Below are 13,974 nucleotides of genomic sequence, written 5' to 3' on the forward strand. Positions count from 1 at the left end.
CCAAAAATGTGAGTCCGGGTAAAGATGGCAGATAGATAAGAACAGATTACAGAGGCTCCCTGAGACAGTCAATTTAGATGCCAAAATAACATAGTGTGGGGAGTCCTGGACAGTGGGAGAAGAATCCTCTCGACCCAAGAAGAAACTAAAGTAAAAAGAACCAGTCAAACATGCAGTCCTGGTGCTACTATTGGAACAGCTAAGATTTTATACTCCTGCTGCAGTGCCCAAACTTGCACAGCTACGACTCATCGAGCCACCTGAATTCCCACCACTTTGATTCACTGGAACCGCAGTCACACTGAAGTACAGTCGCACTGAAGTCAGAGGTTGGCAAGCCCAAAGGAGAAAAGAGCTGGCAAGGGACCTGCATCAACCTGTGGTGCGTGCTGGGAATAAAACCCTTCCACGGAGAAGGGGCACCAATGGGACAACATTTTGGAATTGGGCAGGACTGGCAAGAACAAGGAACAGCAGTGACTTCAGTAAGTTGTTCCCTTCCCAGACGAGATTAGTGGGGTATGCTCGCCCTGGGTCACGCCCCTAGCTGAGGCCCAATAAGTTGTCCCAAACCAGTTCACTATGGATGGTGCACACTAACACAGTGAAGGTCTCAGCAGATTGACTGACCCAGAGGAAAGGGGCCAGCATACGCCACCAGTGATTGCACCTCAATAGCACACAAGAGTGGGCAGGATCACCTAGGCAGCACGCTTCAGAAGAACCATAGCCAACAAAGAAAGGGACTGAGGCCTTCTCTATATTCCTGTAAGGAAGAAACAAAAAATATGAGAAGAGGAAGCAATAAGAAAAAGCCCCCAACCCTGAGAAGATTGATCCAGGAAAGATAAATACAAAAGAGATTGAGGACAGCAAACATGTATATCAGGCACAGCATCAGTGGACATAAAGAGATATCTTCGGGACCTCATAGATGAGTTCAAAAGTGAAATATTTAACCAACTAAAGCAAGACATAAGTAGATTAATAAAAGAAATGCTAAGCACATCTCAAGAAGATAGATGGAATAATGGAAGAGCACAAAAAAGGAAAGAATTGTTTGATGAAGAATATAAAGAAAACATACAACACATGAAGCAGGTTCAAAGAGATTACCAGGAAATAAAAAACTCCATTGGAAGCTGGCAAAACTGCTTGAAAGAAACTAAGGACAGATTATCCAAACTGGAGAACAGGTTTGCAATGTGGGATTATGAAAGAAAACACTTTTTAAAAATAACAAGGAAACAAGTAGTAACAATACAAAGGCTAGAAGAAGACAAGAGGATCTATAACTTAAGAATAAAGAATGTGAATGAAAAAGCAGGGGTACAAACAAAGGAACTACAAAGGATATTCACAGAAATAATTAAGGAAAACTTCCCAAATATAGGAAAAGGGAATGATATCCAGATGTATGAGGCATACAGAACTCTAGCCACCTGCAACCAAAACAGAGCCACACCCAGGGATATAATAATCGAGATCCCAGAAATTCAATATAAGAACAGAATATTAAAAGCCATCAGAGACAAGAAACAGGTTACCTATAAAGGAAAACCCATCAAAATCACGGCAGACTTCTCGACACAGACCATCAAATCAAGAAGAGCTTGGAGCAAACAGTTCAAGCCCTGAAAAAAAAAAAAATAACCTCCAGCCCAGATTGATGTACCCTGAAAAACTGTCTCTAGAAATTAAGGAGAAACAAGATGCTCCCAAGACAAAGAGGAACTGGGGGAATTCACAACCACCAATCCAACTCTACAGAGAATACTTCAGGACATTCTAGAGAGAGAGAAAAGTACCAGGATTTCGGGAACAGTGGCAGAGAGGCCTCAATGAGTGAAGCAGAAAGCAGAATGAAGAAGAAAAGCAGACAACTAATGGCAGAAAAAGAGCACAACAGAAATGAAGCAGAGAAGGTTAGCTATAATCTCTAATATAGATGCCTTCATACACTAAAAAAAAGAAAGAAAAAGAAGAAGAGAGAAAGAAACACAGGCAGAGTAGATCAGGAGGTAGGGTCCACCGAGATGCTCTTTATAGAAAATATAATTAAGCTGAAAAAGGGTATATGGACCAGAAATCAAATATGAGAAAACAATGCTCTATGTGACAGGGAACCAGACAGAAATAGGGGCAACTGGACCAGTATTTGTGGATAGATTGGAAAGACAGGCATTAATAGGTAAAGGAATACAACTAGAGATCAAGTCCAGGAGAGAGAAGGTTTGGAACCACTTAGGTAAATAGCAGGCTGTCCCCCAATCTAAAAACTGAGGGTGTTGGTGAGACCCAAAAATGCAAAGTGAACCCTGGGGAAGTGAAAGGGGAGGAATAGTCTTAAAAAAGACAGCAGAAGATATTGTTAATAGTAAGTATATCAGGATTTAAAACCCATATTACTCGCACCACTCTGCTTAGATAGATTTTATTCTGTCCCAGTTTGTCTACTTATACTAGATCTGAGGACACAGAGAGCTATCCCAAAAATATCAGGATATAGTACAGTAAACATCTTTAATTTTCTATTAACTTAATCTGGAGCCCTGTATACCTTATACTATTTCATCATGACTGATCTTAGTTAAATCTAGTTTGTAGATTGCTGTTTAGTATCAATAGTTTTTATTCAAAACTGTTATGACTGATAATATCAAATCTGAGAGTATAGACAACTACACTGAAGATGACAAGACTCACTATGATACCCATTCTGGTTTGATTACTACCTGTTTTTGAAGTTTTACACTCTCTACAAAGTTCTGTTTTTATTAATATTGTTTTGTACTGCTATATTCAAATATACTATGTCTAATGATATAGCAAATTCTATTGAACATAACAAGAGACAACATAGTAACCACGACAGAACTCCTTGTACAGCAATTTTATATGTCTTTTTCATTTCATGTGTTTATAGGAATGTGTTTTGTTTCTCCCTCTAATATAGAAAAGGCAGAAATACATGTTAAAAATCAGGCATACATAGAACCTATAAACAGTTTATGAGAACTAATCTTGTAACACATGATGAAATGAACAAATATGGATAACTTCATGTATGTTTAAATGTATAGGATTGATAACCATATTACTAAGTTTTTGATGGATAGTTGAATAGAACTGTTTGCAGTCTCGCTGTTTGAATCCCCATTTTATATATTTCACTTTTGTATCTTGAACAACTATTTGTAAGAGGACAATATGTAATCATCAACTAGTGATTTCTTACTGTTTATTTTTTTCTTTGAAAGTATGTATTATTTCTACCCATTTTCTGTTTTGTGTAGTCTTTCTTTAAATAAAATTTAAAAATAAAATAAAATAAAAATGTGAGTCTAAATATCACTATAGAGCAATGCGGGATAAAATAGTGTTTCCACAACAGTGGAAAAATATCACTGAGACTACATTGACAAAGGTGTCCCCATTTCTATCTGCAATAATGCAGCAGGGATTTAATTGTCAGAATTTACCAGCGTATCACTGGTTCCAGAAAATCAGGTACTCATCTGTAGATAATGGTAATGATCTGAGCCAAACTGCTTCTGATTGCAATAAAAACCCTAAGAATCCATTGTTATGCAGACTAACCCAAGAACTTTTCACATAAAAAATGTAATGTGTGATTAGAAATGATTTTTTTAGAATTCAATTTAATTTCCACAAAGTTCTGACTTTAAATGTCATAACATAGATATAACAGAAACTCCATTATCTTTACATTAAAAAACACAAATTGTAGTTACAACCACGCTATACACTGGACAATATTTCAAATTTTACTTTACTTGTAAAATAAGGATAAAATACTTGTCAGGGAGAACATCAGATTACTGCAAAAATCCAATAAAATAGTATAGTAAATGTCTCTATAAATGACTAAAAGCATTTTATTTTTATTTTCTTATAAATAAAACTGAGGTGAATTTATATTGTGTGTACTTCTCTAATGAATTACTCTGGGAGTTTAGCATTTTCTGGGACTTCTCTAATAAAGGAGAGTGTGGTGATTAAGAGTATAAGACTGTGAAATCCAACCTCCTGGATTTTGTAGCCTTGCTTCACTATCACCATCCCTGTGATCTTGGAAAAGTTGTCCCCCAAGCATTTTTCTTATCAATAAATATCAGTAAGAGCAAGAATCACAGCCATACCAATGTGTGACGTAATGTATGCAAAGTGTGTAGAATTATGTTTAGGTCATCCAAAGTTATCATTCATATGTCATGACCCCACTGTTGGGCATCTTGGTGCTATAACCTTCTATAAAACTTAATAAAAATCCTGGCTTGATGGACTAGGCATCCTGCTTCAAGAAAAAATGTTCATCATCATTACTCAATAGAGAAATGCAAATAAAAACCACACAGAGATTCCATCTCACTCCTGAAAGAATGGCCAGGATCAAGAAAACCAACAACAACAAATGCTGGAGAGACTGTGGGGAAAAAGGAACACTCTTGCACTGTTGGTGGGAGTGTAGACTGGTGCAACCATTGTGGAAGTCAGTCTGGAGAGTTCTCAAAAAGCTGGGATTGGAAGTCCATTTGTTCCAGCTATTCCACTTCTAGGCATAGTCCCAGAAGAACTGAAAGCATCATACCACAGTGATATATGTGCACCCATGTTTATAGCAGTACAATTTGTAATCACCAGATCTTGGAAACAACCTAATAGCCAGATCTTGGAAACAACCTAAGTGTCCATCAACTGAGGAATGGATAAAAAAGTTGTGGTATTTTTATACAATAGAGTGCTACTCAGCTATAAAAAATGATCTCATTGAGATATTTATAAATAAATGGGCGCAGTTTGAGACCATACTCATAAAGTGAAATAAATCAAACTCACATGTATAAATACCGAATAGTTTCCCTAGTATAAAAAATGATAACAATACATAAAAGTATGTGGTGATCATGATTTCCCATTATATTGCTTTGAAGCCTTATAATGTTTTCATTCATTAATTGGAATGGTTTTATTCTGGGTTGTTTGATTTCTGGGTTGTCTGTGATGGTATAAACAGCTATTTTGAAGAAAACAAGACATCATAATAGCTAGTGCTGCTTTAATATCATCTTGTTTTGAAGTCCCATCAAGCTTTTGTTCTTCTGTCTCCATCTGTCTTATCATGTTGTATCTTATTGGATTTTATTATATGTGATAGTACAAACAAAAACTTTTATAGACAAGGAGATAAAATAGAAACCATTGTTCATTTTGTTAGTTGGTTCTAAATACTCTGTAATACTTTCATTCTCTTGAATAGTTTTACATTGTCTTGATATGTTTGATCTATAGTATATAAAGTTATACTCAAATATTTCAAGGAAAGAGCTACTATGGTAACTACTGTTATGTCAGGTTAATTTGTGGTGAAACACTATGTTGCTTAAATTGTTCTGTTCTGACCTGTGCTGTTGTGTTGTTATGTCCTCTTTTATCTCAATCTCTTTTTTTTCATTTTATTTATTTTTTTAATTAAGGGAAAAAATAAATTTAAAAAAGCAGGATATATTATAATAACCATTTTGCCATTTTGATTTCCTATTAACTTGATTTGAAGCCCTGTATTGCTTTCACCATCTTTTTTGACTGATTTTACTCGATTCTGTTTTGCTTGATAGTATCAAGTTTGAGGGTATCGGCGGCAAATACTTTGAAGACAATAAGATTCACTATGATGCCCATTCTGGTTAGACTATTATCTTCTTTTGAAGTCCTGTAATGTCTCCAATGTTTCAGTTTTGTTCGTTTTGTTCTGTACCATTTTATCAATTTTATTATAACTGATGATATAGGCAATTCTTTTTAAGATAGCAAAAGGCATTATGGTAACCATTGTTGATCACCTTGTATTCTATTTTTACAACATGTACTAAGTCCATCCTTTTGATTTGACTGACTCTGTTTGTTTTGCACATTTGGTTTTATTCTCTTCAAAAAAAAGGAATTAAGAACTGTGTAATTGTTATTGTAAAAAAGAGAGGAAAACAAAGTGCTCTAAGTGATATAACTGCATGTAAATTTAAGTATATAAGATAGATAACCATATTACTGAGTTTTTGTTAGATCATTGAGCAGAACTGTTTGAATGTCCACTTTGTATGCTTTAACTTTGTAACTTGAACAACTATTTGTAAGACGACAATATGTAATCTATTAACTAGTGATTGCTTATTTTTTTGAAATTATGTATTACTTGTACCCTTTTTCTGTTTTTTTCTTTTTCTCTTTAAATAAAATTTAAAAAAAAAGATTCAGTATGTATGCTAATGGTTTTGGAAGACACTTCCTTTAAAGAAAGCAACATAATTTTCCAAATGACCAATTCAAGGTGTGGTCAAGTATTCATTCTCAAGATTATTTACTATTCATAAATAAACTTCTGTTATATTAAATGAATATGTTATTCTGTGTTATATTCATCATATGCATATCTTTCATAAATAATATATTCACTGATATACATGGCAAGTTGAAGATTTCATAAAATTTTAAAAATACTATTCCTGATGCACAATTAAAATCTGTGTATTTTGCTCCTGTATGTTTTAACATTAATATAATAAAGTTTATTTAAATCAAAATGTAAAACCATGCAAGTAATTACATGTGACAATCTTAAAGGCAGAGTAAAGAAATCATCATTGCTTCATCTGCCTAGTGCAGAAGATGGAGCTAACAACATCATTGGTGGATAGAGGAAAAAAAAGAAAGTATTAAAAAAAGAGGAAGATAATATGAGAATTTTTGAAAATGACGGAGAAAAAAAAGACAACACAAGTAAGTTGGCAAAGACATTTTCATAAAATACTAGAAAATTCAAAAGATACACAGTTCTAGCCCAGACTAACTCTCACTCGCCATCAGCCCTCTAAGTCTGTCTGTTTGCTCCTCTTGCAGTACTGACAGGAGAATCAAATGGTACAGCACTGTGGTTCAGAGCTTAATGAGCTTTCAAACATAGAGGTATAAGATACTTTCATTCGGGGAAATTCAGAAACACATCAATAGCTCTTAGTTGCTACTTAGTGTGTCTTTCAATTTTAAATTGCAAAGAAGTAAATATAATATGCAGACCATAAGAACCGATATCTTTTTAGTTATCTGAGCTAATGTGGATTCATCAAGCACACATTTTTAAAAGGGAATCTGACAGACACTCTGAAATCCACAATAAAGAAAGTTGTAAAAAATTATGTCATTTGTAGAAGAATTGGGAATGCTAAGCTTGCTTAGTCTAGAGAAATGTAAATTAAGGCAAGTTATGACAATAATATTAAAATGTTGAAGTAGGGCTGCACAAAAGTAATACATCTCTCACTGTGGAAGCAGTGTGAGAGTCAAAGAGTGGAAAATGCACAGAAGCAGATTTCAATCACATTAAAACTGTTCAATCACAAGAGTTGCCTGGGCAGGTAGAACAATAGTCCCACAGAGTCCCAGTGCTAATTCCCAGAGTGTTGTGTTACTTTACGTGGCAAGTGGGGATTTGCAGATGTGATTAAGATGGAAGATCTTAAGGTGAGGACATTACCCAGACGGACCCAAAATAATTATAAGAATCCTTAAAGCAAAGCATTTTACGGCCTATAAAGATGGGAAATGTGACGATGTAAGAGAGGTCACAAGGTATGCTAACTTTGCTAACTTTGAAAAGGGAAAAAGGCAGCCACCAGACAAGGAATATAGGCAGCTTCTAGAAGATAAGGAAAATTCAAGGTAATGGATTCTCCCCCAGAAAAGGTAACATAGCCTACTAAACACTTTGTCATACTTCTGAAATACCAAATTGTAAGATAATAACTTTATGTTTAGTCATCTATGATGTCAGCTTGTTATACATCAACATACATCAACAGGAAGCCCATATGCAATCCAACAACAAAAGACTATGCCTTAACAGTAAGCAATGTATCTTCTGAAAGAACGACCAAGAAGTTATTAGAGCTGATACTAAATGTAATCTTGCAAAGAATGAGGGGGAAAGAGAAGGCGAAGACAAAGGAAAGGTACATTTATACAATCTACTGGTCTCCAGTGTACACTGGATAGTTACAGACTACATTTGGGCTACATATTACCTTCTGGAGGAACCAAAATCATTATTAAATTAAATATCAAATTTTGTCACTGCATGCGTAGAGTACATTATCAACCCAATATAAACATGAACATCACCTATGGAGCTTTTTAGAAGCAGCTGTACACTCTTCCTTACAGATAAAGATTCAATAGGTCTAGAGTAGAACCAAGGTTTCTATAGCTTTAGGATGCATCGCAAATCTTACTGGAGTCTGAATTGTATGGTCCTAGAATGGAGAGCTGTGTTTGTTCACCCTATGGCCACCAAGGTATATTTTCTGGTCCTTCTTTCTTTGCCATAAAATATAAATAAGATTCATGATTCTTCCCAGTTGATCTAATACTCCACACTCCCTTACTAGTGATCCTCTTGACCAGAAAACTTGGCTAAACATTAGAGCACCACAGTCCCTTGGGCATGAACTACATCCTCCTGGCTTTCAATGGTCCATGCTAGGCTTCTACTGGTTTGTACCAAGGGAGGATTAGTTCCCCCGTGTACTCTTTGATTTCCCAAGTTTTTCTTAAGTCAAACCATTTTTTATAATGGACTTGACCTGTCTGTTTAAAGACTCATCATTGTACAGAGAAAAAACATAAGAAAGAAATAAAGACAAAGGTCATGTGCTTACCAGGAAGACAATGTTGGTGTTCTGATAGAGCGCCCGGGCCACACAGATCCTTTGCCTCTGCCCCCCACTCAGGTTGATGCCCTAAGGATAAAATAACCAGAAACTTCCATTTTTTCCCATTAGTATAGAATCTGTTGGCAAAATTGCCTTTCAAATTCAAACATCTGAAATGTACCTAAATTACTAGGAATTTATTAATTAAATTGTGGTAACACTGATAAGAAAAAATGAAAATGACCTAATGGTAACTGAATTACATCAAGGTACTTTTTCACCATTGGTGTTTATCTTTCCCCTCTTAGAGAGAGTTCTGCTTTACTGAAGCATTAATAATCAAAGCCCTTGGCAAGCACTAAAAACTGCAAGCACCTCCACATTTTTCTAGTTTCCTGCATTTTCTCTGTAGATTATATAACATGTAACTCTTACATTTGATATTACATATTATGTTAAATAGGATTTTCATTTGTCCTGATAAGAGAGCTAAAAGAAACAAGGCTGATGGAATTTCTAAATCACAAGGAAGCATAAAGTTATATATACATATATATATTACATATATATATTTAAAAACCACTATTAATCTAGCACTTACGATGTGCTAGGCTTGTGTAAATGGCTTTACATTTCTTAATTCCAATATATAGGTACCATTGTCATTTTACATGTCTGGAACCTAAAGTTCAGAGAAGTTAAGTAAGTTTTCTTAAACACTGTACTATGCTGAAATAAAGGGCATTGGATGTGACAGAAGCCATTAAGAACAAAAGGTAACATAATCCTTGGTACATCACTAATTGCATTTGGGCAAGTTCTTACGCTTTCTCAGCCTTGGCTTTTTCAGCTGTAAAATGTATAAAACAGTTAGTACCCACAACATGAAGGAGATAATGTATATAGAGTTTATACCCAGTACTTGATACCTATGAGGTTCAACATATTTAGTTACTGATCTTATAAAGATTTCAGGTATAAACATTTTTCAGCTGGTCAGAAGAACATGACGTCAAGGTAAAACATGTTTATGTCAAGAACACAGAGCACTTTAACAAGAATAAATAGAAATTGACAAGAGTAGAAGCTGTTGGAAGCAACCTCAGTTTCTAAAGTAATTAAATAAGCTCCAAGCTAGTAAAACTATCCTTGCTCAAAGCCAGGGACTGCATTTTAGATTCTTTGAGAACTCTCCAAGGGTAGTTACTTGATAAATCTTTAACGGACAGTAGCATCAAGACTCTTGTCCTTAGTTTGGAACTTGTCACTAGGACACCATTTGACTTCTTCTCTCAGAGTTCATTATGTTGGGATTAAAAACAACCAGAGACAGGTTTTGTTTATTGCTTAATTCAACTACACATAGCTCACCCTCTCTCCAATTTCCGTTTGGTCTCCAAATGGTAACAGATCAATGTCTGGCTGAAGAGAACAGGCATCTGTGACAGCTTTGTACCTTTGGAAGAAATGATTTTGGGTTTGAATTCACCATTAATACATTTCCCATAAACTAAGTCCCAGATTCAATACCTTGGGAGCTGAACTAAAATATGCACTGGTAGTATAGGGAAGTATGATGTTATGGCTTATAGTTAAAGGTCCCCCCAAAACCTCAAGCAGTCATAGGGCTTTTTTGGAGACGGCTGAATCTAGAGTGTGTAATTGATTGGCAGTTCAGTGCTGAGATTAAGAGTGCTGGGGTTAAAGGTGGGTGATTGCTGTATCAGTCCATTGATTAGATTGGCATCTCTCTAATCCTGCTGGACTGGGATTAATATAAGAAACAGAAAGAGGCTTGTCTCTGTCGGCTGCTGATTTGCTGTCTTCCAACTGCCATGAATTGTTGTTCCTCTATCATGCGCCACCCTGCCATGGAGCCAGCCAATTACAGACTGAAACCTCCACAAACCGTGAATAAGCACACCTTTTTTCCCTTTAACTTTGGGTGTCAGGTATTTTGTCTCAGCAACAAAAAAGTAACTAAAACACATGGGTACTGGAAATGCCTGATAAATCCCAGTGGTTTTGTTTTCTTAGTTCATAGTCCTAAACTACTCATATCATTCTTGATTTTTCTATTTGCCCTCATGTTTGTCCATTCTTATCCTAGAAGCTATTTCCTTTTATCACTCATTCATGCTTTTTATTCTTTTATTGTCATCTTCAAATGCAGGTAACTCACTGTATGGTTGGGTAATCATTTCAGTGGAATCTTAAATGTCTCCTTGGTCTCAATTCAGAATATCTGCATCTCTATATCTACTTATATGTAATATGTCAGTCACTATTGACACATTAAAAATCACATTTACCTTGTTTTTCCCATTCCTAGACTTGCAGTGCCTCCCCACACATAATTACAATTATATATGTGATTGACTTCTATGTCCCTCAAGACCTCATCTTGGCCTCCTGAATCCCGTTCTGTCTGACTTGTTCCCTGACCCCAAGAAAGGTATGTTCTTCCACTCATGTGATCTGCTTTCAAATTTCCTCCTGCTCCCTCATGCCTCTCCCCTTGCCTAATTTTCAACCTTCAAGCCTCAAGTTTAGGGTCTAATGATTCACCCGCATAAAGAGGGTCAAAGAAAGGGTCACACTTTATGTCTCAGGGGAAGATACCTGGGACGTGACGTATTCTGGGGTTTCAAATCACTCAGCTCCTCAGATCTCACATAATTCTTCTGTCCATCACAGTCCTTCTTGAACTTCCTTGAGTTTCCTTTTTCTTTTTTAATCTGATTGCCCATAACCTAAGCAACCTTCACTCCCACATACACACATACTTCAGTTGCCATGGCTTGGTCTTGGTGTCCTAATTGTTTCAATGAGTGTACTGAATGGGTGGGAACTTCCAATGAAGATTTTCTTTAAAAATAATGTGGGAATGAAGATAGAAGAAAAGAAAGCTCGCATGCAACGATTTCAGAAACCAGAGACCAAGAATATGGGTCAGAAATAGTTGTTTCAGCACTAAATTTTATGTGTGCGAAATTACCTTTGTCTGTTGAAAGGACTTCCAAAGGTAATATTTTCTTCTACCGTAGCATTTAGTAGCCAAGGTTTTTGAGCTGCGTAAGCCACAGAATACCTGTTCCTACTGGAAAATGGGACAGAAAAACAAAATACTAGAATTACATAAGGGCACTGTACAACGTATTTTACTATAACTAAGGAAAAAATAGTTGACAAAATATTCCAGAAACAGAAATGGAAAACTACTAAAAGAGAATTTTTAATAGTCAATAACTTTAGGAAATGATTAAATAAGGCCACCTAAATTAACGAGATTAAAATTTAATCACAATGTCATATAATGCATAATGATGAAATGTTTTAAGGTATAAATTGTTAATGTAAATTTTCTTTTTGAAAATGACTATACTTTCCCAATAATTAAAAAATTAATAAAAATTCCCTCTCTCCAATAACCACAGATATTTTGTTTTCTAGTAAAAGTACTGTCTGTGCTAAAGAATTTTATAGATAGATCTTTTTAAAAGGAGGAAATTGATAGTATAATTAGGCTATTTGTTTATGGCTTAATTACTTTGTCACATTTTAAAGGTAGTGGGTAACAAATATTTCAAAAAAAAGAATAATACCTTAAGAAGTTCATTTCAACATTGAAATCACACATCTTAAAACTACATATTTAAAAACATTTATATAACTTATTTTTAATATTTCAATTTCTTTTCCTTCTCTTCCATTATTTTTGGTTTGAAAATTCTACCACACACACACACACACACACGCATACATACACACACACATATACACATTGAACTTTAATTTGCAATAATTATGAAAATATATGTGGGCTGAAGTTAAAGAGGGCGATGGGACTGGGGCGGGGTAGGGAACAGATCAGCTTAGAAGTTGAATTTCCATAGTTAGTCCATGATCTGTAAGTACTATAAGGAATTAAGGTTAAAGGAGAGTAAGTTTAAGAAAGAGAGACATTAGATGGTCAGGGATCATCCAGAAACACTGTATCTTAGGTGTTTAGAAGACATGATAATGTATAGGATGCTAGCAGTCATTTAGATAATTATATGTGCAGTAAAGCCATGGTTCCCAAACTCTGACATGTCTGCCCTCCCATGCTCCTGGTCTTGAAGGGGTTTTTGTTCTTTGCTGGTTTTTTTGCTAGCACAGAAACTCAGGGTGTCAGGCATCCTAAGCATGTGCTTTACCACTGAGCTAAACCCCCAAACCCTAAGGGTAATTTTTATTTTAAGTAGATAAAGCACTTGCCTCTAGATCTCTGCCTTATGGGTTAGACCTCCTCATCATTGTTTGAATCACAATAAACATATGCATTAGTTCTTACATTTTTATTTTAGGAACTCTCAAGCTCAGTTTAACAAGGGCAGTCTGAGATTCAGCCAAAGTCAAAACATGTGACTGAGATATAAACCATTTTTGTTGGACAAATCAATGCTTTTGGCAGTCTGCAAAGGTTGTGAACCACGGCTATGGCAAATATGTAGCACTTTTAAATCATGGCTGTACATCATCAGAATGAACAGCATGACTAGGAGTAAAGGATTAAAGCAAGGACTGAGGAAGAAACTCTCATTAAACTCAGGTTAAAATAGAAATAATACCTTCTGGTTGCTTCAAAAGAAGGTTCAGATTCATTTACACTGTAAGTATGGCAAACAATGTTCATTAATTATGAAGTATAAATAGAGAATGAACATGTGTATCATAACAGGCAGGAGATAAAAGAAATATCAGACATTAAGCAGCTATGTTTCTCAAATGTTTTTTGGTATTAATTTCAAAGTAAAACCCAATAAACACTATTATTATTTTATGTCATCTTCAGCTAGAAGATTATTACTTAATAAGGCCCTGAAAGATAATGCTGTTACCTTTCATACAAAATTTTGGTTCGTACAGTGACCTGCTTCCTATTTCCAGCTTTGCTGTAATTGGCTGTGAGGACTTGGATAACTTCTCTAGCATACAGTTTCCTAGTTCCATAAGGATTTTACATTTCCAACATCTCTTTAATTTTAAAATTTAAATGTAACATATTTAAATAATTAGCTACCCTAGCACATGAGCAGAAGACATCATTTTTGGACTCTCAACATGGAAAATGCTGGCTTCTAAAAGCTTAAAAGAAAGACAGATATGCAGGCTAAACCAAAGTACATCTGAATACAATCAGTAATTGATTGACAAGGTTTATGTAAAAAGTGGGCTATGACTAATTACATTTAACTATAGTTAT

General features: G+C 35.3%; 1 protein-coding gene across 7 annotated transcripts in view; it reads right to left on the minus strand.

Annotated features, from left to right (window-relative positions):
- The window catches only part of Abcc9 (ATP binding cassette subfamily C member 9), a 127,999-nt gene that overhangs the window by 54,145 nt on the left and 59,880 nt on the right, over positions 1-13,974 (minus strand). For 5 of the 7 annotated variants that reach the window (XM_063238341.1, XM_063238339.1, XM_063238340.1 and 2 more), the window contains exons 19-22: positions 13,340-13,378; positions 11,725-11,826; positions 10,098-10,182; positions 8,733-8,813 (exon numbers count right to left, since the gene is read on the minus strand). In XM_063238341.1, the coding sequence (XP_063094411.1) occupies positions 8,733-8,813; positions 10,098-10,182; positions 11,725-11,826; positions 13,340-13,378 (307 nt within the window). The remainder of the gene's footprint in view (positions 1-8,732; positions 8,814-10,097; positions 10,183-11,724; positions 11,827-13,339; positions 13,379-13,974) is intronic. The other 2 variants (XM_063238345.1, XM_063238343.1) reach the window with 1 other exon arrangement.

The sequence above is a fragment of the Cavia porcellus genome, unplaced genomic scaffold (genome assembly GCF_034190915.1).
Source record: "Cavia porcellus strain 051 isolate PalLab524CR breed Dunkin Hartley unplaced genomic scaffold, mCavPor4.1 scaffold_27, whole genome shotgun sequence".
Taxonomy (NCBI): Eukaryota; Metazoa; Chordata; class Mammalia; order Rodentia; family Caviidae; genus Cavia; species Cavia porcellus.